The 25,335-nt window shown below is 34.1% G+C and overlaps 4 protein-coding genes across 4 annotated transcripts; 3 read left to right on the top strand and 1 right to left on the bottom strand.

The window, feature by feature from the left end:
* Positions 1 to 3,844: 3,844 nt before the first annotated feature.
* Positions 3,845 to 5,801, top strand: LOAG_00111 (hypothetical protein; the record flags this gene model as incomplete). The annotated part of the gene is made up of 7 exons (XM_003135651.1): positions 3,845 to 3,885; positions 4,104 to 4,299; positions 4,325 to 4,432; positions 4,582 to 4,710; positions 4,950 to 5,120; positions 5,212 to 5,288; positions 5,747 to 5,801. The coding sequence occupies 7 exons, from the start codon at positions 3,845 to 3,847 to the stop codon at positions 5,799 to 5,801; spliced, it is 777 nt and encodes a 258-aa protein (XP_003135699.1).
* Positions 5,802 to 6,813: 1,012 nt separating this feature from the next.
* Positions 6,814 to 8,655, top strand: LOAG_00112 (hypothetical protein; the record flags this gene model as incomplete). Its single annotated transcript, XM_003135652.2, has 5 exons — positions 6,814 to 6,996; positions 7,438 to 7,584; positions 7,701 to 7,848; positions 8,126 to 8,280; positions 8,407 to 8,655. 5 exons carry the CDS (start codon positions 6,814 to 6,816, stop codon positions 8,653 to 8,655), a joined length of 882 nt encoding a protein of 293 aa, XP_003135700.2.
* Positions 8,656 to 9,798: 1,143 nt separating this feature from the next.
* On the bottom strand, positions 9,799 to 10,471 carry LOAG_00113 (synaptobrevin family protein; the record flags this gene model as incomplete). The annotated part of the gene is made up of 2 exons (XM_003135653.1): positions 9,799 to 9,935; positions 10,300 to 10,471. 2 exons carry the CDS (start codon positions 10,469 to 10,471, stop codon positions 9,799 to 9,801), a joined length of 309 nt encoding a protein of 102 aa, XP_003135701.1.
* A 1,014-nt stretch (positions 10,472 to 11,485) lies between these two features.
* On the top strand, positions 11,486 to 21,550 carry LOAG_00114 (hypothetical protein). The gene is made up of 25 exons (XM_020445344.1): positions 11,486 to 11,556; positions 11,672 to 11,920; positions 12,251 to 12,379; positions 12,655 to 12,795; positions 13,183 to 13,351; positions 13,477 to 13,730; positions 13,866 to 14,016; positions 14,261 to 14,378; positions 14,613 to 14,817; positions 15,003 to 15,282; positions 15,380 to 15,561; positions 15,662 to 15,768; positions 15,993 to 16,130; positions 16,519 to 16,668; positions 16,878 to 17,042; positions 17,352 to 17,398; positions 17,745 to 17,836; positions 18,096 to 18,407; positions 18,645 to 18,960; positions 19,327 to 19,393; positions 19,572 to 19,643; positions 19,846 to 20,135; positions 20,393 to 20,525; positions 21,038 to 21,199; positions 21,452 to 21,550. Exons 1-25 carry the CDS (start codon positions 11,530 to 11,532, stop codon positions 21,474 to 21,476), a joined length of 3,981 nt encoding a protein of 1,326 aa, XP_020304184.1. The 5' UTR covers positions 11,486 to 11,529; the 3' UTR covers positions 21,477 to 21,550.
* The last annotated feature ends 3,785 nt before the right edge of the window (positions 21,551 to 25,335 follow it).

Raw genomic sequence — 25,335 nt, forward strand, 5'->3', positions numbered from 1 at the left:
AATCAATGCAGTTTTTGATCCACGCGTATATCAAATACACGCATTACGATACGGTAACAAGAGCGAAGCATTAAATACATACCAGGAGCTTCAAATAATTTGAGAGTGATTTAGTGTTGAAGAATTTCGTATTGACATTTTCGTATTCAAGTGGAACGAATTGATCAGATGATGTGAAGACTAATGACTAAAAGCGGTGATATACCAATTCCAAAACTTACTTGAATCTGATTACTGTACTTTTATTGTGGGAGTTTTATCGCGCTGTATTGCTATTATAACCATCTTATTAACACTAGGCATTAGAGTATCCCTCACAACTTAAGGATGATGAAACAAGGAACTGGTAATAAACATATATTTAATTGACAAAAAATTCCGACCGCTCTATGAGTTTTTACTAAATTGCAGTTGAATAGCGTTAAGAAGACAGTTTGAGTTCCAATCGGTGGAAGATGACACAGCGCGGAAAAGCCGACTAAACTTCTGTTTTGCTGTGAAACAACTTCCTTTTTGAATGACTTTCAACTTTTTGTTGCTTAGTTTTTCAATGATCCAACTGAATGAATTCAACTTATTTGCTCTTTAATATTTCCAGAGAAAGCTAGATCCTAATTTTAAGTTCGGATGTGAAGCAAATTTTGAATCCGAAATTTTCACATTTTTGTATTGTTTTGAATAGCGATTTTCTAAAGAGAAGTATCCAAGGTTACTCGTTTCAACCTTACAAAGAATTATTTTGTTTTGACCCGTTCTGGTTATGAATTCAAAATGGATCAGAGTAATACAAGGCAATGGCCGAGTACAACTTTTTACTTGTACGTAAGTCTAGGATATAATTGTGAAAATTGTTTAAAACTGGGGTCATAATTTTAGTTATGGTTAATTGAACTCAATATCTCCATCAATTTAATTGTATTAAATTTCTATTGAATTGGATTAATTCTTGAAGTGAGCGCCGAAAAACAAATGAATATTGGATGTTTGACAAGAGAGTGGAAAAATTTGACAAATTACAGTGTAAAATTTTAGTTGTCTATATGAAGAAGGAAAAAATGGACGACGAGGCAAATCAACTTCTTGCCAGCTGTCGGCGACTTCTTTTGAATAATGATTCATTGCTGTGTTACTCTAAACATTTTGACGAAAGGTTCAAAGGCATGGAGTTTTTTTTTTCTGTTTTTATGCCATTGAACTACTTCAAAGACTTTTCCATCAAAAAACGGTTATTTTTTTTTGTGATTTCGTGGAAATCCAAAGTGAAATAAAATGATATCAAATGCTATTAATAAACTCTAATGCATAATGTAAACGAAGCAATTAAAAAAAAAAATGTAGTTAAGAAGTCGTGAAGAGTAGACTTTTGGATTGATAAATTTGATCTTCAGCACAGACCATCATATCACTTCTTAACAAAAAGGTGAACATTTCCAATCTTTTCAGTTAATTTAAGATTTTGTAAACTAATTCTGGATTTCCATTTCAAAACAACAACATGTAGCTACATGAATGAGTACTGTTGTTTTCAAAGTAAATTTTAAGGTCCGATAGGAACGTACTTAGGTATTAACATATTAGTTCGCTGTCATATGTTGTTCATTCCTGGTCCGACGATAAGCAATCAAAAAGGAACAATGACGAAAGGAAACAAAACTCGAGATACTCAATTTCAATATTTATAATTATGTTGACACCAATCACGGACTGATCATTATCAATGTAAGCACTGATATTTGTGGTCAGTGTGACATTGACAATGGCAACAGCGGTAATGCAGTAAGGGTGAGAGTGATAGCGGCTGTGAAGAAAATAATCTTACAACCTAGGAAATAATCTCACAACTTAGGAATAAAAAAAGCAAAATTGAAATCTCTCTGATGAAGCAGTTATAAACAGAAACCGGTTGAGCTGAGTGGAAATCTCCAATTCACGGCGAAATCAAAGACTGCTTTTGTATCATTGAAAGACTGCAAACAGCATCCCTACTGATTCTCGTAAGTAAGGAAAAGTTAAAGGTCTTGATGTGAATTAATGTTAAGAAGTTCCGTAATAACAAATTTTAAAATTATCAGTGAAGTACGCAAATCTCACCTCAATCCCTAATATCAAGCTATGGATAACTGGGCGTGGTTCATTCACATTGTTCCGATGAGCACATGGTATTTTCTTGATAAATTGCCTGGAAATTACCCATGCTGTCAAATTCGTCCCAAACTCAACTTTAGACCGCGTTTGGAGGAATATTCATCAGTCATTCTGAATCTTCCCGCATACGAAACAGCGGCACTTCAAAAATATCACATAATTCTCCCTTTTTTTGCTTGGGTATCACTTCCAGCTTCGGTTCCGTTTTAATGCAGTCTGTATGACAAATGTCATCTCCCTTTTATATAATGCGCAAATATGTCTCAGCAAAAATCGAAATTTCTTCTCCGTTTTAGGATTGTTTTGTCTGTTATATATCGAACTTTTCTATTTTTTCTTATCTACAACTTTACAGTACTACAATTACTTGTAAACTGTGAGCAGTCATGTTCAGGAAAATGTGGTTTCCTCCACTGATCTCACTAATCTTGAGTCCGCTTGCGTATCCTCTGTGTAGTCATCTTCGACAAACACCTTTCAGTCAGCAAGCATCTGTTCCAAATAAACCTCTTTCCGGTAAGACTTTGAACTATCCTCTTATTATTTAATGAACTGGAATAAAAAAAAGGTGATTACGGAATCCTTATGATACTTTGAACTCATTTCATTATCAGATCAAAATCTATATAACTATTGCTGGTAGAAACAAGTCTAGTCCAACTTAATTTCGCTCAGATTGTTTCAGCTTTTAAATCTAGTATTTTCGTATCTCTTCCTCAACAAGACTTTTTTTTTAATCCAACTACTCTATAAAGACACATACTTCGTGCAAATATTTGTACCTAACTAGCTTTTATTGTGATTCTGATTTCATCTGTTCCTTCATCCTCTACGTCACTATAGATGACATGATTGCTGAAGAAACAATATAAGTGTCGAATGCAAGTAAGTGCATAACAATCGAGAACGATCATTTAGATTTTGCCTTAACAGTAAATCATATTTTACAACCTTCACATAAGCCATTTGGAAAGAATGAAAGAACCTGGGCAGAATTCAATTAAATGAAGCAAAATGTTGGAAATGATTAAAAGTTGAAAACCAAATTAATCCAACCTGAAAATTATTGCAGTAATGAAAGACTGAATCAAATGAGAAGGTGAAACATACGTATTGCCAGTTTATGAGAAAGATTTCATTTCATTCAAAAGCTAGTTTAACTTTACAGTTGCATGCAAACTGCAAAACCATACTGCATGCAGGTTTGAATCTATCACTGTGTACGGAAATGTTATCATCTATCAATGGGAGCTGTTGTACGGAGGAAGTAGAAAGTGCTATGTTAAATAGAATGAAACACGAACTGGCGGCCATCTACCAAGATAAAATTGTCGTACTGAAACAATCACTCAGTTATCACTATGAACTCCTTGATAGTATGCTTTTTAACAATTTTTATAACTTTTTTTGTCTTTTAACGACAACTTATAACATGAAGATCAATTTTATTCTTCTATCAGATGAATTGTTATTCAGAGCTGAAAAGTTTATGGGCCAAAATAGAAATTCCTCGTTGTTTTGAATTGAAAATAAATATGAACTTACTATGCCATTTAGGAAATTACATCACGCATAAGACTAAAATTATTTGACAAGACTATTTTAAATTTTCTCTTCTCGAACTTCGATCTATGCTTATTGAGTGTGCGCAGAGAAGCAAATTGCGCTGATGAATCCGTCATCATATCTCATCTAAGAAATGATAAGCACTCAGAAATTTGTCAGTTTAAAAGTGTCCGAGTTTGTTTTTCCCATCAAAGTCTTCTTTCTTTGTTCATTTCTTTCTTCCCCACCCTAGTCTATTCCATACCATTCTCCAAATCAACCACACGACGATAACTAAATTTCCCAATCTTTCGTTGTAGTTTTTTTTAACAATTCTGTAAAATTCTACCAGTCTCAATTCCCTATCAAGATACAGTAATACAGTAACTTTTAGAACTGATTATCTTTTGGAGGATCACCATGGGCACTGATCTTAAGGTTCAGTGGCGTCGTACAATACTTCTGCGGTGGTCCACAAAAACTAACTGTACAACTTTAATGATAAATTATTTTCAAGAGCAGTACAAAGAAGCAATCGATGCATCGAGGAAACAATTGGACGCAATGTTCACCCGAACTTACGGATCATTTTACCAGTCACATACACAGGTGTTCATTTTATCAATATATTCAGAAAGAGCCCATTGGAATTCATCCAACTTTTGGTTCTGAAATTTCGATTTTTCGGAAATCACTGGAAGAGTATATGAGTAAAAGGATAGCTTTCAAAGTAGATTTACCTGTAATTGTTAAACTTTTCTGCCGCTTACCGATTCAACTTTTTTACCACTAAAAATTCACCTAATATCATTAGCCATTAGGGAAACTAAAAAAAAAATCTTCAATGAATTTTCATCCACGTGCATGAGATGACGCTATTTCAGATTTTAGATCTTCATCAAATTTTTCGATGATTTGCAAGAATTTTACGCAGGACAGAAGTATATTTCCTTAAAACCTACGTTAGATCGATTTTTCTTCGATCTCTTCCGAACTTTGTTGCTCATCCTTAACCCAACGGTTGAATTTTCTTTTTATTAAAATATGGAACTTAAATTTTAGAAATATAAGGATATACTACTGAAATATGTGCTGTAAAACTAGTGTTAAAATTCCTAACAGCAAGCAATACTCTGCTGAAGCATTATCAGTACAATTTCAATTACAATTTCACAGCATCACCAATCTTATGAATTTAATCGGCAAGTCTCAATCACCGGAAAATGATACTCAAAAAATTATTGATATGGATTTTTTAGGATGAAATTAGAGAGGACAATTCCGATTGCTCGAAAAGTTCTCTTGCATTAAGAGCATTCGGCGACATACCATTGAAGATGGTTCGGCAGCTTGAAAGAAGTCTAGGAGCTGCGAGATCTTTAACTCATGCTCTGAAATCATCATCCGATATTCTCCAGGATATTTTGCAGGTTAAGATTCTACGATCCTTTTCTTAGGAAGAAAGGATTCAAATGTTATATTGGTCCAGTCGTTGCTTCTGTAAGCATGGAAACATTTCAGAAAGAACTGTCAACTGACTGTCAAATCAATGCCACCCAAATGAAATATTGTGCTCATTGCATGCCGTCAGATGGAAGGTCAACCTTCAACAAATCTCTGAAACCATGCCAAATGTATTGTTTCAATGTAATAAACAAATGTTTCGCTGATTATATCATCATCGAGAACACATGGGAGCAATTTATTGGCATGCTTTATAATTTCCATACCTCCTTTTTCATTTCATGTATTTGTTGATTTCTTTTTCATCAAAATCCTTAATCCATTCTTCCCATACAGTTTATTGAAATTTATTTCTATTCATTCAAAGATTCTGTTCCTTTTTACTTCTCGACTGCTAATCATTAATTACAGTTATCACCTTAGCAATTAGCATTAGCAATTAGCTAACGGAAATTAGGTCAACATTAAGGAATATATTTGTTATAACTCAAATTACAAATTTGCACAAACAAGGTCACGTAGTAATCCAATAGCCAACTAAATGATACAATCATAGCTATCTCATTCATTTTTGAGTTTTGAGTTACTTTAGAACATCTGCATTACGTTTTGACGAATGTACCGTCCCAGTTAAACTCCTCGTCTGAGACTATCTCTGATGCGAGTCGTTAAAATCGAGTGGCTTAACTTAAATCGAAAATTTCGAAAGATATATAATGCTCCAATTCCCGTATAAGTAAAGAACCGATGTAAAGACCATTCATGCGAACAGATGAACTCATAGAAGGACAGAGAAATAGCACGCTAAAATTTAGGTAAAAAAATAAGTAAAATATTCAAAATACTCATGAAATGCTTTGAATTTTTAAATTTGAAAGATTATTAATGCAGTGGTAGATGTCGTAAAATTTTTAATTTGACAATGAAAACAAAAGATTTTTAACCTAACTTTGGATAGATTACGCTTTGCATTACATTGTGTTAGCACTAGTAGTAACAAATGCAGCGAAGAGTTGAAAAATCAGCGAAGATTTGAAATTTGTTACTTAGCAGGACATACTGGTTAGGTTATGCAAATGACTGTAATCGGAGAATATTGTCACTATTTATTCTTATATCAAAGATTGGTCCTCAAAACTGGTGATTACAGTTTTTGAGATTTTAATTCCAAAATTTCTCAGTGATACATACCTATTTTTTCTTAGGAGCAATAAATAATTGAAACTGGATAAATATTTATTAATGATAAAAAAGAATGGAATTTAATAGCATCAATGACAGATGCCTGATCTTTTTTATTACCCCATGATATTTAGCATTCCTGTTATCCTGACATTTAACCTTCCTTATTACCCCGTGATATTTAATTTTCCTTGTTATCCTTTGACTCTTAATTCCTACTAATACCAAACTTTTGTACGCAACATAATTTAGTAATTCTCGTCAGAAAATGTTTTATAAGTCAGCAGACTTGTCTTAATGAATGAGAAATTAGCGATAATTAGCAGTGAACACAGAGAATGTGTGGGTCATAAAAATTCGGTTCTGAAACAACCATCCTCTTTGCTTCTTTTATCTTTTTAAATCATGAATAATACGGTTTCAGTACCTTAGCATCTAAACGTTTGATCTATAACACAGATATCACTTTGGAAAATAATGATGCTAATTTTGATAAATTGTGATTGTCTGTCTCAATTATCCATTACAGAAGCTTTGACAAAACTAGCAATCCGTCTACGTGGGCCATATAACGTAATGGCTGTTCTGATTCCATTGGCGGTGCAAATCTCTGAAAGCATTATGATATTTCAAGAAAAAGCTCCCATAATATCGACTAGGGTTATTTCACTTTATTTTATTCGATTATTTTTATTAATTCTACCCAAAAGATTACTGTTGAGAAGAGAATATGAATATCAACTGGAATACTGTAACACGAAAATACTGTAATCTAAAAAAAGAACCTTAACAATAGAGAATTACTAAAATTAATCAGTTTATTTTAGATAGTTTATCAAAGATAATATCTGGAAAATAAAAGTGTCTGGCAAATATGGTGCAACATGAAGTTTAACCCAATTTCTTAGCTCTAATATTTCCGACTTTTTTTGAATAATCTCTAATTTAGAAAATTTTTATGGGAGAAAAAGACCATAGAAAATGAATCCTTCCACATATCGTAAAATGTTCAAATTATGAAATTTCATGTATAAAATAATCACATTATAAGATGAACGAATTGACCTATAATAAGTAACAAATAAGTAAAGCTAATTTCAGATCGTACATAAATGTTTACGGAAAGATAGTGGACAGTCGCTGAAACGTGAGATTGCCTCATTTAAAGCATCACCGGAACCACTAACTAATTTTTCTGTTGCTCTTACAGATGTTCAATCACAGTTGCTCACTTCGTTTATCGGAAAGGTCAGTTATGATGACAAGGTCTCCCATTACTTAGCAACTTAGATTTTTCAGTTGTTGAACTTTTATCAGATTTGTTCCTCTTTAGGGCCGATTCATTTTATGTTCTTGTTTTCTAGATAGAAGAATCTCGGGGATTCTGGAAAACTGGTCCACGATTTACTTGTATCAATTCTGCTTGGTCTGCTACAACCAGTGATGACACTTGCTGGGATGGGACAAAAATAGTGAATAACTTGAAGACTGTGGTTGAAGTATCTAATGGCGGTATTAGATCAAATTTAACAAGTAAAAATAAAAATTGATTTCCGACAAATTCTGAATATTTTATTTAATTTTAATATGAGAGAATTCTAAATTTTTAATATGTTCGAATTTTCAGTTTCATCATAAGATTTCTGTAACACTAAATCATTTTATTTTCAAACTGTATTGAAACAACTCATTCAGCTCATCCGTTCGCATCAGTTTTAACATCAAAGATTCGAGCAAGCTGTAAAGCCATTATAAAATAAAACTGTAGAGTTTTCATAAAAAATTCCAGGTGTATTCCTGACTGAGAGACTGAAATTGATGATGCTTTCAAACAGATTATTAGAAAGTTATGAGGGAAAGCGACTGTATAATGAAAAAACAGATGTTGATGTCGAAGCGAGCGGTAACGGAAATTCATACATTCCCGTTGATGACGAAGATGGGGTGAGTTTTTGTGAAGATTATGGCAAGTTGAACGTCGTTGACAGCTATCACTCGCATTTTATTTTAACAAAATTATAATATTTCAACGCCCGTCAACCTTAATCAGTGCAAAAATGATATATTTAGGATGAATTTTGGGATGAGGGAAGCGGCTTTGACGAAAATCAGGCGGCAGTAGTAGTCGACGTTGCAGGTTCTCACCGAGACATCATAGAACCATTAGGTAGCGAAGAATCCGATTTGTCAAGTAGCAGCACAAGTGCAACTAAACTAAACTTCACATTGCAACTACCAGACGTCCAAATCTCAAAAATTTCACCGCAGAAGTCATTTCGTTGTGTTCTATATTTCATAATTATCTTTCATGTTTTATAGCACTGCAGGTTTTCTAGAATTTACACTTTAACTGGCGGAGAACTTATCGAGGAATAAATTCAACAGTAGTAAAAAAGATGAGGACTTGGCACTATACAATTTTCTAGAACCATCCATGTAGATAAAAGAAGTTGAAGTTCTATGACAAAGGAATTTTGAAAATTATTTTTTTTAGCGACTACATTTTTAAAAAATTTAAATGTTCTTCTTATCGGCAAGCATATTTGTGTATGCCCATTGCTCTTTTTATAATTTTTTTATTATTCTTCATTAATTTATTATTCTATAACACACTACAATGAAATCCTTCCTACCGATGTATGGAAGATTTTCACAATTTACGTACTTATTGTCAACTTTCAAATCCCGACACAAAACTGAGATCGGAAAAATAAATTATGCATATTTTGCAATTTTAAAACAGAAATACATTTGATATCAGCGACACCGAAGTTTGACAAGCTACTACTTTTTTAGACGAAGATTCCGATTTTAGGCACTATCAATAGCTAATAACTCTAACTGCCTAGTAATCACTCAGACAAACGGCCTGAAAAATCTGAAAATTTTATTCGTATACCAAAATTGAAATACCAAATTACTTCCCGAGAAAGTTCTTAAAAGGTATATATGTATGTTTTAAGAATTTCTCATTTATACTTCTCATATGCACATATACACATGTACAAATATATATATACAAAATTAAATTAGACATAAATATCATGCATGTTATGCAGAACCATTGTCGTTCTTCGCATTTATCGAAAGAACTGAAACTTGGATAAATGCCAGGAAAATAATTTGTTTCGAAATCCATCTGTCATACACATTTTACTTGTTCATCAAAGAAGAACTTCAAATACTACTCAACAAGCTTAGTACTAATTCTTCCAGAATGTGACGAGAGCATTTCATTCCCCTTTTAATTACAAACAAGCCAAGTTCAAGCCAATGTTGTCGAAGACCAAATTTGATAGAAGTTATAAGATAGGATAATTCTTCAATTTTGTCATCAATTTGATCACTGATGGCAGAATTATATGATTAGTCTCCCAAGTTAAAACTTGACTTAAAACAATATTTATTTAAATTCATTCACTGCCTATATTGTTGCTAAAATAAATACAAAGTAACAGGCAGCTAACCAACGACACTGACAACGAACAGCATACAAGCACCGACGATAGCCATAGTTAAACGTACACTGCGCCACCATATGTTACGTCTAACTTGAATTGCCTTACGTGAAAATTGTTCTGCGCGAGCTTCCATTTCGTCTAGAACATGATTGTAGAAGTAGAAGGGAATTATATCTTACAGCTGATTGAAGACATCACTTTAACGAGGCATACAGTATTAATCACAGATGTTGCCGGGAAATTTTTCAGTTCGATTGCTTGAATTTTATAAAACTAAAAAGATTTTTTTAAAACATATCGCACTTACTGCCACAAAGACATAGAATGAATATTTTCGCTTGTTTTAGATCAGTCAAGGAAAGTCAATTTAAACGATATATGCAAAGTGTGATGCTTGGGGTGTTTCTGACGTTGAAATTTCTTTCCAAATTAAAAAATGCCACAACTTAGATTCCAGATTGACTACTTTAAGAATCGGCGAAAGTCCTAGAAAAGAAATTACCGGCGCGTGCGGTTAGATTTTGCAGTCGACCTTCACGCTCAATAATACGATCAATATCACCTCGAACAATTTCTATCACTTCTTCAAGTTCCCTCTGGGTTTTATGAAGTCGGCTTGGATCTAGTGTTGTTACACTACCGATATGCGTTACTGGAAGACTAAACGATTCCATTTTTACCTTAAACCATAAAGTAAGCGTAAAAACGGGCAGGATTAGTTAAAAAGAACCAATGAGGGATAGCACATGTCCGTTCATATAGTGTAGCGTGATGGCATGCAAGTCACAACTAGAGACCACAGGTGGATATTCTAGGAGATGCTGTCCCTAAGGCCATCCCATTTAAATCATTTCCTGGTTAAGAAGCACTGCAGATCTCTGTCATCATATGGCAGGATAATTTTCAGTTCGCCAAAACTTCTTTCCGAAATAATACCGCTAAATTGTTATAACTTCGAAGTTTGTAGAGGTTGAATATGTAATCAGCAAAAAAGGTAGTAATTTAGGCAATTCATTAATTCATAAAGCACAAAAATGACAGCACGTAAAACACAACCTATATTGGTCTCTCACTCAAACTACAATGGCAACAAATCGAAGCTTCCATTTTAATCTTTCCATTTCTGTAGTGCGAAAGACAAGCAGCTCCAATTTTATATGCAAAAATGCTTTTCTGGACGGGACATCATTCTATTCAGATGTCATGTCGCGCCAATTAAAAACATCACTGGGTGTATATTCCAGTCAACAACACCCGTGAGATGCGTTGTTTCGTTGTGGGTTACTTCCCAACCAGCACTCCAGCTTAGGTTGGTTGTGTGGATAAGGACGATGTGTGGTCCTTGATGTGCGGGTAGGTACGTTGATGACCACAGCTATATAATGATAGTTTTCAGTTTGTTCTTTGGATATACTATGAAGAAAATAGGGAGATCTGGTTGAAATCCGAAAAATCTTGAAGCCAAACACGCTAGATTCATGAAAATTCGAACTTAAGAATTGTTTTCAACTTTTTACATTCCAAAATAATAGATTCCAAAATCATTCTTAGTCTTCTCTGGGAACCCTCTCATTTGTAAAAAATTCTTTATTATTGATTACTAATAAATTTATTCGTGCCGTATATTTTATCATGTCCTTTCAGTGATTTTCTTAAATCCATTACGTTTTAAATTTTAATAAGATTTTTTAAAGATTTGCCTATGGAATGCAATTGATATGCGGAAGGAAAAATGGCAGATGCGTTTGTGGATATTTCAGTAAGCGTTAAAATTCTTTTTGTTTTAGAACTGCCATATATCTTTAGCTACTTAGATCGTAATATCCGTCTTACATGCCTTTCATTTTTATTATTTTAAATACTTTTCTTTCCAGGATTTCCAGTTTCGGGCACTTCAGCGTGTGAGGATATTCGATAAACCGGATGCGGTACGATATGATGATATATGTCCGTCCTGGATTGCTGTTTCATCACGATATGGGATTATTGTTTGTGCTTCTGGCTGTGATAAATTAATATCTTTAAGAAGTAGCGATGTTCATCGACTAAACAGCAGTAATGCTGATATCAATGTAGAAGTAACCGATATCCAGACGAAAGTAACCAACCTCCAAGTTGAACAGGTTGGTTTATGACCGCAGTTACTTACTAACTTTTAAACTTTCACCAACGGTTCAAATATATTCCGAATTCTGGATAGCTACCTCTGACTTGGGCACATGGTTAAAATTTCATGATCAGTATTCAGTGCTATAACTTGAATATGACAAAACATCAAGAGCTTTCTAGCTGTTCGAATTTGTTCTCAACTACCTATCCAGAAGTTACTAGTGCTAATTTCAAGTTATTTCTCCGTCAGATTCTAATTTCATTGATATTACAATTAAGGCCAACAGTTCTTTTGTCTTGATTTATTTAAGAAATCTGTACACTGTGTCCTAATATGCTTTCAGCTTATCGCACTAACTGCGCTAGCCTGTAACTGCTCAGGTCGCGTGTTATCGCTTTCAATGCGAACAACATCTGGCGCATTCGTGTATCTCTACGATATGTGTGCTTTTGCTGTCGATCATGTTGAGCAGGTTAACTTATTTAGAGTAATGGTTATCTAAAGTTAGTTTTATCATGATTTCCTGATCTCGACATTTTTATATCGATGTTCGAGACTATCGTATTATTTTGAGGGCATAGTTATACTATGTATGTTCAAAAAGACTGCTTTGTGTTCAGTGCTGTCAGTACTACTTTGTATGTTTAGAAGCGAATATTTTGCTTCGGTTTTTAATCCTTGACTTCTAAATCTTTCTAATTGGTCGAGATTTTGTAATTGAAATTTCTAAATAGAGATTTCTTGCAGAGAGGTCCTCTTTACAGTTTGCGACTCTCTGCTGATCCAAACGCCCAGCCTTGTGCCTTAAAATGGAACCCGCAACAGGATACTATATTTGCTGTTGCTACGTCCGATGGCGTGTTATCCTGCTATTCTTTTGATATTGAGGTAGTACCAATTCTAACAAAGTTTTCCGCGAAATCCCTAAATGCTGTTTCAGCACGGAAGTCGTAATGCTAATTAAATCGAAGCGTAAGCATTTTTTTCATAATGCATTTACCGTACTTTTTTACGAGATTCTCATAAAATGCTATCTAATCATATTGTCGTGATATGAAAGTGACAACCGTTGGACATATCAAAGAGCGCTAGGAAAGCTTTACAAGCTTAGAAGAAGGCACTATTACTTATTGATTCGTCAACCCCCAATCGTGCATTGTATTAAGTTTTTTTCTTTTTTTTTTATAAGATTGATTCCTGACTGTGAACCACATACTAGGGAAGTGTCTCAGTGTTCGGACATTCTGGTTGACATAAAAACTGAAGTTTTTGCAGAAATCGTCTTCAGTAACCTTGATTGGCACAGTTAAACACGATGATTTCGTAACTTGTATAGGATGGAGTCCTAAAGGGAAGCAGTTGGTCGTAGGCGACATTTCGGGTTATATAAAGCAATATAAACCTGAAATGATCTTGGTACGCGTGACAGCACCTCCTTTAAAAGGTATATTTTTAGTTACTTACTGGGTAATTTTAACCCATCGCAATGTGACGCAAGCTGGCTAACCTAACCAGTCGTCAATGGAAAAGCTTTTAGTGATGTAGTAAACCGTCTTTTTATCATTGTAGATGTAAACCATGCTCTGCGTTGCGTCGGAATCAGTTGGCTTGCAACCACTGACATTCTCATTGCATATTCTCCCAAAACGGGACAGGAAGTAGATATAACGAAGTTATGTGTGAAAAAGGATGCACCATCTCAATGGACACATTTCAATGATATTAACTTCTGTGGCGATAGGAGCACTTTCGATCAGCGAATTGAATTTACACAACTTATGGGCTGGAAATTGGTGTTATGCTCCTCGTCACGGTCCAGTGAGGCAAGCGAATTTTTGAATAGGAAGGAAAATTAATGTTAATAATTACGGATTTTTGTCATTATTATCCAGCTTGACATCAGTAATTGATGGATAAATATTACAGATAACTATTCCTCGAATTGCTTTTTATTTCAGATAGCAGTACTAGGTAAAATCGGCTCTGAGTGGAAAGTCTGGACTTTAGATGATAATGGACGAATTGAAATGCCTCTCAACTCTGAACATTGTGAAACCTATCCAATTGGTGTTTCTGTCGATGTTTCATCAGTCCTCTCCGTTAAAATTGGTATGTTGTTTGCATCTAATATGCTTACTGAAGCTAATGATCATAGTTTTCGTAATTAGCGCGGTAAATAAATATCCATACACAAGTGATCATCTTGTGAAATACCTTAATAAATCATAAATGTATCTGATTTGCAAAACAGAAAAAAAAATGCAATTCCAAAAAGCAAATTTTTTTCGTTAAGAATATTTTCCACAACTTAGGAATTTCAAAAACAGTTAATCCATAAGTAAATATGTTTCAGGTGACGAGAGCAGTGTGGAGCATCCTCCTTGTCCTACAATCTTGGTTTTATCGTCTCGAGGAGTTCTTCTTGCCTTCAGTGCATTATCTTCTCGTGCGGAACATCAAAGCATTAATGTGTACATATCTGGTTTTCTGTTTCTTTTTTTTCAGGGAAACTTTGTTCAAAAAAGGACTACTGTTTGACTAAAAGCTGTTGCTAATAATCCAATTTTTCAGGCACATTTCTGTTCAGGATCCAGGATATTCAAATATAAATTTTTTTATTTTGTCAATATTTCGTTAACATCCAGTTAGATGTATTTAGAATTTTTGAAGTCAAATTCCGAAGTTCCAATATAGTTATTTTTTAGACAGCCGGAACGTTTGCCGTCAGAAATTTACGGGAAGGTAGCAACAAATGCTAATGTAATGCAGGACAGGCATTCGTATGTTGGTTCGTCAAATACAATATGTCAAACTATTCCTGTGTCCGCAGATTCGCTGGACTCACTTACTTCTTTTGAAAACACGTCCATTCCAAATCAGAATGTATCCCTCTTTCAAGGGCAAACAAAGGTTTACTTTTATTAAAAACCAAAAACCTGAAAGTTAGATAAAGAAGTTGTTATGTTACATGAAAATTTTCCGACGTTTCTCTGTTTTAATGAAAGGTTTAAATTGCAGTACATTTAATATTTCTGCTGGAGCTGTCTGAATAGAGTATTAGTTTTGCTGATTTTGAAAGTGAGGAATAATTTCAGATCGACACGCCGGAAACTATACAGACAGCAACAGTATCAAAATTGCATGAACTTTTACCTCGTAGTAATGTAGAAGACTCAACAGTTTCACAGCAACAGATACTGGAACATTCGCAATACCAACGGCTCAAGGCAGGGACAGATTTGATCAGAGAGTTACGGGAAGGTTTTCGAAAGAAACTCGTCATTTTTGATAAACAATTCTTTGAACTTTGTGAACGTAACGATTGGCTGCAAAATTTGGAAAAGAATGCAGCAAAACAACTGGAATGGGATAACGGTGAGTGTGGGCGATCAGTAATTCATTTGGGATTGGAAACAGGAAAAAAGAAAGCTGTTGTTTTTTATAACACATATATCTATTTTTTATGTTTCAGGCATAAATTTGGATGATGAAATGTTAGAGTTGGAGAAAGTTCGAACAGTTGTAGCATCGTGGCTTGATGCTTTAGAGAATCAGGTGAAAGAGAGTATGTGTTCAATTGAAGAACAGTTGGGGATTGCGAATAGTACCGATCGAGAACTGTTTGACAGTGGACAGATGTCAGATTTCAATAATGTAATGAATTAAAACTCGTTTCAAGCGGTAAATCCGAGCATTTTAATGTTTATGACAAAATTTTACAACACTACTGCGCTTAATTTACGCTATTTTTTAGGTGCATCGTTTGGATGAGTTAACAGAAACCTTGACAAAACTGGAACAGAAAATTGCGAATGTTGAAGATGTATTAGCAGAAATGCCAGCATGTAATACACAAAATAGGTTAATTATACGAGGAAATGCTGCTGTTTTTAAAAGACTAACGGAAAACTTCATCCTGATGAGCCTAAGAAAGCAGACAATTATAATGAAACTACTTTTGGAAATCTAGTAATTAACTGCATTTAAAAACTCATCGATCAAGCAAACAGGAGTTATTGATAGAACCTTAGTAGAAAATATTCAACTTTTGATTCATTTTGTCCATTTCTTGTTCGCAATTTCAGGTCACTTTTAACTTTGGACATTGATCAGGAACAGCAGATTGCCACAACCGCAAAGAATATCTGTAAGGGGATGGTCTCACGACGGAAAGCTTTATGTAAATTGCAACAACAGGTTGCAAGTTTGAGCACTCGATTAAAGTAAGTTATTCTTTATTGATAGCTTTTTTAGATAACATTCTCATAACAGTGTTATCCGTTGCTCCTGATCGATATAGAACCTGCGTATCCTAGATGTTCCTAAAAACTTAGTTAAATTAATTTCATCATTTTATATTATTATTTTCTTGAAATTGATATGTTTTTTTCATGTCTTTTGATTTTCTGATTTACGCTTACTTTAAAATCACAGAAATTTGATCATTATCTCACAGGCATCATGTAATTTCAGCGTCGTTTGATTTTACGCTTATAATTATATTAAATGCTTGTAATTATATACTTAGTAATTATTTCAAATTACTTTTTGCCACCCTGTTGTATGTTGTATTTATTCGTTACACCGTCCATATTGTAGCTATTTTTTCAGGCCGTTGAAAAAAGACCAGGGAATAAGTAAATTTTTCACTTCAATAGAGTCGTCACTTTCAGTTCCATCATTCAGTTATCAAACCGACAGCGAAGAATTAGCAACAAAAACAGCAGTTTTTACTGCTCGACAACAAAAAGAACTGTTGAAGTGTGTGGGAAATTTTGGTTCTTTTTTTTAAAATACGGAAGTGGTAATTACCAGAGGAAATCCACATACCTTGATTTGTCGAAATATAAAAGCTATTGTAGTATGTTAATCGCTTGGCAAATGTTGGCATTTCATTTTTCGAAGATGGAACAAATTCATATCTTTAAGCAGTGATAAGGAATTGACTTTTCTGTATTCATTTGATTTAGATTTTTGACCCAACGTGGTCCTGTGAAACGGTCAGAAGCAAAAATTATTGTGCTTGATATCCATTCACATGAAGCTGATGAAGGAATGTTGAATCCAACTATAACAGATATTGAAAATCGTTTGTTTGAAGCAGCATTAGTGCCAATAAAAACACCTATGAAACTGTTGGTTTTTGGAAATTTCAAATATTTCTTCATTTAGAACTTTAAGAAAAGAATAACTAATAACTAATAATGTATCTTAACTACCGAGCAGCGCTTTGAAATCAAATAATACGATGTGTAGTTAGTATTAAACCGCTATATTTTTCTTACAATGAGCACTTCTTTTGGCGACTGTTCCGACTGCAATTCTAGTTTGCGAAGAAATCATGGTTTTTGAGGTTAGAGGCATCAGCTAACCTTGGTCTAGGAAAAGTTTATGTCTTCTTTTTCAACTTCGCTCTTCCAATTTATGTGTTTCTTTTATTGCAGCGTTATGGATATTGGAACGCAGTCATCCGATTATTTAATTTCTAAAGGTTTGCCTTACTAAATGGGATGTTATTACATCCGCTGACTTCAAGTTTGTTATCATAAGGTGGGGATGATCATGGTAAATCTACTCATGACAAACGATAAATCTGCTCAGAATACACTCTTTTATGTGTGCGCGAAATCTAAAACAGTGGGAAGATAGTAATTATGTCCATGTACAAACACATTTTTCTAATCAAATTAGTGAATGAGATTCTAGAGATTCTAAAACGAAACTACAGTTTTAAAGACCACAATGAATAAAAGTATTACCTCACTACTAAACTACCAAAGGATCAGTTCACAGAATATTATATTTTTTTGCTTTCGAAGAATAGTTTGTCATTCTAGAAACGAAATCGTCTACAAACATGGCCACTTCCGGTCCTATTATTCCCACAAGTATTATGCGCAGTGGAGCCAGTAAACCGCTAACAGTTCAGGCAGGTCTCTTTGTCATCTGTTTTTTATAGTCTCCTGAAAAGTAAATTTTCCAGAATCTGTATTTGAATTTTTTTTTTGATAAAGAATTGTCTCTTAGTTTAAAATGTTAGATCCTGCAGAGCCATATTTGGAGTAAAATGTTAGAAATATGACTTCGTATTCGCACTACCTGTACAATTCGAATGCAAAATCTATTAAATCTGCAAAATCTGTTAGGAGCTTTGTATAAAATATTGAAGATTTATATTGTGTTTTCAGTTCAATCAGTTCCAAAACTTGACTGAATCAGTTATTAATTCATCGACAACTCTACCTCCCTCTCTCATGAATTTGAGCAGTCCTACTGCAGCCACACCAACCACCTCCAGCTCTTTTACTGCAGAGGCTAAACAGCTTCCTACCGCCGAATCATTCACGAATGTTCCAGAAACAGTGGCGTTGAATCAAGAGCAGTCTGATGATATAGCATTTTCATTTAAAAATTTGGATGCTTCATCGGCAGAAAGGAATAACGTTTCTTCTCGAAGAACCGCTTCCTGCACTGTCATTACACCGAGCAGATCTGGTTATGTCAGTTATAGTTGCTTTCCGTCTAATGTCCTCTAGAAACAATTTCTCCCCGTGATTTGTAAGCAACAAGTGTATGTGGTCGCGATGGTCAGTACGATATTCACGATGGCTTCTAGCTGATACATTAGTTTTGAGCAGTGATTTTGCCGCTGAATATAGCTATGCAACCCTGTTTAACAAGAGATGTATAAATTATAAACTTTTACCTTCCTAAACTTAAAGACATTGAATTTTTAGACTTCTGCTGTTACACAGAAAATTTTTTCAATGGAAAGCAACGGAAATGATACGGCATCAATTGGATCTGCTGCAACATCGGAATCATTGACAAATACTTGTGTGGCCATAACTTCAAATTCAACAACAACCACGAGAACTGACAGGACTTCGATACAAAACTCTGAAATCTCAAGAACGAGCAGTGGAATGGCAGTAGCAGATTCATCTGTCTCGACGACAACATCCAAAACACCAGGTTCCGAAACGAATGTATCGTTCACTTTCAAGTTACCGGCAGCAGAAAATCAACAAACAACTTCTGCTCCAGATGGGGGTTAGTTATTTTTTTCCTGAAGTTAAGGAACTCACTGTGGGAAACATTATAATATCGATAATATTATGTTCCTGTGATGCTTCCAAAACCGAAAGAAAATGGGAAGACTTTGTAAAGGCTTGTGGAACAACATGTCTTCTAGTAGCGGCCGACTAATGATAAGCGGTATTACACTGAACACTTTAATGAGTGTGCCCTACATTGAACCATTTTATTATGTTCATCCGTAGTTAAGCTCTGATCTGTTCGAATGCTCTAACCTTAAGTGAAAAATATGTTTCTTTTCGCAACTTACCCGAAGTTCCAGAAATAAAAAAGCACAATCTGTTTTGTTACTACTAACACGGTCATTATTCTTTTTTTCAGGTTCAGTAGGTGTTACTTCTACAAACAAGATAGTCGAGTTGCATTCAAAAGATTTAGATACTACAGGGTATGTTTCCTCCTCACTAACTTGACGGTATTTGAAATTCAATCATAAAAAACGAAATGTTAGTTACAGCGAAGGAAATGTTCGTTGCATTTTTTTTATTAACTTTAAGTTAAGTGTGCTGAAAGGTTTGGTACCAAACTTACGCAATTGTAGTAGAGTAATTTAAAAAGAATTTCAGTGACGATGGGATGATGGAAGCAGAGGGTACTTCAGTTGCTCCAACAACTTTATTCTCATCTTCGCTATCCTTGTTAGTATTTTTTAAGGCATCTGTTTTCTCTGTTTTTTATTTTTTTATTTTTTTTAGACTGTTTTTTTTAATCTTTAACTTTTATTAAGTAACTACTTTTCTTTCAAGCTGTTCCATTGGTGTTTTTAAAGTGTTGTCTCTATTTTTCGCGAGAAAAAAAAAGGAAAACAAAGAAATCGGAATTGGAAAAAAAATTTTTTAGTGGTTTGGAGAGTGCCATATCCAATGCCAATGCGACACAAAACGTTTTTGGTTCTGGACTCAAATTCCTTTCATCTGCACAGCCTCAAACAACTTCACTCTTTGGTAATGCTGCTTCTGGAAACAAGGGCACCTCAGTATTCGATGTTGGTGGCTCATCAACTTCTTCTGGTGGTGCTGGACTCTTTAGCCGAACACAGCAGTCGAATGCAGTATCGTCAGCTTCGTTTTCGTTTAGTTCAACAGCTAATTCGCATAATTCTTCTAGTCTTTTTGGGACAAAACCAACGAGTAAGTACAGTTTAATGGTCCAGAATAGTTTCGAAATTGGAATTACGATTCAGTATTTAGGAAAAAAAATATTTAAGCCTAGTCAGTGCTTTACATGGTTTAATCGATATGATAATATGCTCCCTTTTAAAGTTAAGTGTGCTGTCATAGTTTTGCATATTTTTCACTTTCCTGAAACTTAAGGAATGCATTGGTGACTTATCATTTTCCAGAATTTTCAAATCTTTTAAAAGCTATGCGTTTTTCAAAATTTTTAGCTACTGGTATTACATTTGGCGGTGCACCGTCATTTGGTTCGAAACCAGTATTCGGATCTCCATCACCACTCGTTTCATCATTTGGTCAACAACGTTCTCAACATATTGCTCCTACAACTACTGGGTTTTCTAAGTAAACTTTTGCTACTTTAACGTGCTACTTTTATCCTCTCCACTGTTTTATCTTTAACTACTCTATCAGATCTATTTTCATGAGTAACTTGCAAGATCAACAGAAATACGGACTTCATCGTAGTGTGAGACTATCAGTGATTTGTTAATGAAGTACAAAGGGGTATATATCTAGAGACTTTAAGCAAGCCAATTAAACACTGTCATATTATGACTAGCAAGGACTGGATCATTCAGTTTTCATTAGCTTTTAGTCCCATGTGTTAAATGCAACAGTTTGACAGTCAGCTCAATTGTCTGCTTTATGAGATCTGTTCACGCTAGTATCCGATTTGTGTACCGTTTCCAATGTGATATAATATAAATGTTCCTTTTCATGAAATTGAAAAAATCTAAGCAGACAAATAGCATTTACAGCAATTTTTTGCTCTAGAATTTTGGAGAATTTTGGAAATTACTACCTATTATTCACTGATATGAGCAATACGGCTCGTATAAAAAAATTAATTCTAGCTTTGCTAAAACCAGTACTGTTGGATTTGGTTCACTGGCTGCAAGCCAGCAACAGCAGTCGTCGGTTTCTGTATTTGGTGGGAGTGGATTTGGTGCTCTAGCGCAGCAACCTCAAAAAAGCTCAATATTTGGTGGAGGTCTAAATTCATCCGTAACTAACAGGTTATTTATTTGCATTACGATAGCTATATTTTCTGTGTTTCAGATTGGAATTAATCGCAATATGTGCAAACCATTTCAGTAAACTATAATATTTAGTATTCATTCAAGCACTCAGCGAGTTGCTACGTACTTATCCGAAACTTTAGTGGTTTTTAGTGATTTCAGTTAAAACTTTAATGGTTTCAGTTAAGAAATCTTTCTCCCAGTCTATTAAATTTAAAATAAATACTGGCTTTCTTTGCGCCATTTTAGTTCCTCGTTTTCTACGTGGCGTTAGAAGATTGATGAAGGAGCTACTGGAAGAAGGCAGTTGAAAAATTGATAAAATTTCAATAATTGTATTCTTTACGCTAAATTTTATATGTTTATAAATGTTTTAGTTGCATTGATTGTACTCCATATTGTGTTCATCATATCAGGCAATAAATTGTTGAATTTCTTCACTTTTTGTTTGAATTTTAGAAAATCGATTCGTCAGAGCCGAAATTTCAGAAACATTCTACTTCTGTTTCCTTTATTATTCCTTCAAGCTCATACGTCCTTTTCCTATTGCTATAGAACAAATCTTGAATTCACTGGCCTAAGTTGACAAACTTTAGTGTTCAATGTTTGGTAGTTGTTTGTAATTTAAATTCCGATTTTCTTACCTAATCTGAAAAATCTTCGAAAAGATTATTTTATGTCCTGGCATTCGATGTTTCCGCTTTTATAATAAGTCGTTTGCTATTCCCACTGCTTATTTATTATTGGGTTCTTCCTTGACTTGGATGTAAGAATTGTTGATTACTTTGAGAATGTATAAGGCACTTCAAAATATGCAATAGCGCATGATATGTGGAACATACAAACTTTGAATTCATTGGAATACATAAGTATCTTATTGTAAGTGTAAAGTAATGGATTTTTTGCTGATTTATTTACTCATCACTCTTTTATTCAGTAAACTTGGGAACGCCAGCATTATGGGAATACGGAGGCTGGGATAAACAAATGTCTGGTAGAAACTAGGAGTTTTCAATCTACAAAATCAAGGCTATCTGTAAAGAAATGAAAGATGGAATTCCATGGTTTCATGGAATCTATAGTTTTATCAGAATGAATGCATGGCGAATTCCTCAATGATTCCTTCCCCTTATCATTTCTTACATGTCAAGTAGGAATGCTTTCCAAACAATGATGCGACAATTAAGTGAATGCGTTTCAATTGTATAATTAAAGAAATGAGTGACCCCAGCGTCACCTTTTCTTAACTAATTCTCAATTGCATCTTTGTTCATGTTGCTCTTTTCTTGCCTCGTATTTTATTGCGCTTCCTTAAATTATGCGGAAGGATCAGAAGTTAAGCGGTGTAATGTGTCCCATTAACGAATCAGCTGCGTGATTTTAATCTGTGAAGGACGTGTTGGTGGTGTTGATTCTTCCTATCATAATTGCTTCCTTCAAGGCCAGTTTAAAGAATATTTCCGAAAACTACAATGAATTTTATAAAGGAAAAAAAATAAAGGATGAACCTCAAAATTGGTGAAATTTTGGTGTACAAACTTGGAAATAAGCGAAGTATTCTTCAAATACTCCGATTATATTCTGAAGAAATCGCTAATTACACGATAAATCAGAGTTTATTAGCGCCAGCGTTGAAAGATTGCGTAAAAAAGTCCAAGAAGTTGTTGATAAATATAGAAAAACGAAATACATAATCCATCATTAAAAAGTAGTTGCAAAATTCATTCAGATTTAGGCGATGAGATGATTCTATAGAGTGAGAATATGGGGTGAAGGATTCAGGGGAGTGTTAGATGGTAAATTCTTACGGGGAATGTTAGGTGGGTAAATTCTTACCTCTGTTAGACCAAATTTTCGCTTATTTTACAAGGTTGCCTTTGTATTCTGTACAGTTTGATTTTAGATCACAAATTTCATAGTGAAAAGTTTGAATATGATAGAAAGGATAGTTTAAGTGTAAACAAATCAAATAGTAATTAGTACAATTGTATTGAATCATCTGCGACGTCATATTTGTTATCTGTAGCACCTCCACCAATGGTGTGACCTTATGCTTCTGTTTCTATTACTAAATCTCCTCTCGTCTTTAGTGATATTTATGAGTTAGCATTATTCTTTTTGCGTATAAGTTAAACAGATTTTATATGAACGGATGAATAGCATAAGCATGGCACCGTGACGGAGATGGTCGAAAGTGTAATGGTTCATTTTGATTTGTTTAATGAATGCATTCTATTCTGTATTAACACGACTATTCTATAGTAGATATAAGTGAATGTGGAGATTTTCCCGCATCACAAACATTATACTTTCTTTTAGTACAGTAATCTTTCCTTAAGTAAATTTCAAGAGTTAGAGAATGAAAATGATGTAAATATTTTTAATTTACATAGACAAAACAATGTCCTACTCAAATTTTTTTTTCTCCTATTTATTCTTGAAATGAAATCGTAATTTTAAGGAAACTTTTTTTTCTGTCTTACACAGGTCATTCCATCTCTGATAAGTTTTAATAATTTTTGTCTTTAAAAATTGGTGTGAGAATTGTTGCTAATTGAGATGAGTGATTTTTAAAGTCAGTTTGCTGATGTGGGTAGTTTTCCGCTTTCATCAACAGCTATTTTTATCCCACCAAAGGACCTGCTACCAGTTTCTTTCCTTTTTCATTTTCATTTTCCTCTCTGATTCCAATAAAAAAATTGCCGTTCACTTTCGATATGAACAACAGTTTTGGATGTTTCGATGTGAATTTCCTTTCTCTACAAATAAAAATTAATTTGTTGGTCGATGTACTATTTGTCATTAATTTAATTATTCCATTTTAATTTAAGTCTGAGCTCAACATTCATCTGAAATATCAGATACGCCAAGTTCACAATGCATATTAAGAATTCAGAACAAACCATGCTGCCGATTGTTAAGCAAACTGGGTCTCACATATCTGATTTGAAATAATTAAACAACCGGGATGATTGTGAGAATGATATTATATTGCATTTCCTCTCCATCGATTTCAATTCAATTTATTGTCCATCAAGTTTCGAGGACCCTTAGTGATATGTCTTTCTGGGTCATATCCTAAAGGTCAGCGAAGACTGATGTGGCTAATATTCTCACTTTATTTCTTATACTTTTCATGTCGTAAACAAGTCATTTTGTAGCTTTATTTGTGGCTCAATTGAATTTCAACAACTATGTAATATCCTTGCAAATATAGTAGTTATTACATAACTTATTGAGAAGCATGATATTATTTTGAATGTTAATCATATCGGTTTTAACTGCTTTCATTTTAGGAACAAAAGCTCTTGATTTATTTAGCTTTTCGTAATAGCGTTGAAATGAAGTTTGAATCCAAAGCATACAATCAATAGTAATGAAATGTGTTACTTGCTATTTGATTTCAACTGTCAGAAATGGGTCACGAATTTAAATTTAAGCTTGACGTGCTAATTTGAATAAGCAGATAGGTTTGGTAGGTGTGGTGGGGGGTGCAAATTGGGTAGAAGTATTGTGTAATTTTATGTAAAAATTTTTAAAGTGTCCGTAATTGTTTTTATATTTCAAAGATTCCAAAACTTGAGTATTTTTATTTCTTTGATTACTCTTTTGAACTGTTTGTATTTACGATTTGATCATTTTCAAAAAGAGTCCTAATTTTGAAAATCTGTGAAACTCAAAAATCGGATGGAAAGTGAGTGGCGCAAAATCCTTTACAACTGATGTGATGCGGTGGATGTTGTAAAATGCCTGCGACATTGTCTTGCTCCGAATTGTTTTGTCTGGTTTGCAACAAAATTGTAAAATTCATGCAGTGATACGAGTTTTACACTGTCTTGGAAGGTCTTTTTTTAAATTTACACAAGGATGGACTGGTTTACTGCATCTGCAATCGATCGAAGATATTTGAATCATTGACCAGTTCCGCATATTTTTATTTGAATTTCCCATACTTTTGTTAATTTAATTATTTGGACATCAAAAAACGAAAGAGGCTCAAAGTTGCTGTTCTCAATACATAACCATACCATACATCTTCTATTGGAAATCTATCGTAAAACGATAGGCATTCTTCAGTGGTACAATTCAATCAAATCATTTAAAAAATTTTGTTCACTGATGCTTTCTTATTC

This window comes from Loa loa, assembly GCF_000183805.2.
Source record: "Loa loa unplaced genomic scaffold supercont3.47, whole genome shotgun sequence".
Taxonomy (NCBI): domain Eukaryota; kingdom Metazoa; phylum Nematoda; class Chromadorea; order Rhabditida; family Onchocercidae; genus Loa; species Loa loa.

Coding starts and splice junctions, on each gene's coding strand:
- LOAG_00114 (XM_020445344.1), top strand. CDS start 11,530: ATGGCAGATGCGTTTGTGGATATTTCA. Junction 16,669..16,877: donor CAACAAAAAGAACTGTTGAA/GTGTGTGGGAAA, acceptor CATTTGATTTAG/ATTTTTGACCCAACGTGGTC. Junction 20,526..21,037: donor ACAACTACTGGGTTTTCTAA/GTAAACTTTTGC, acceptor AATTAATTCTAG/CTTTGCTAAAACCAGTACTG.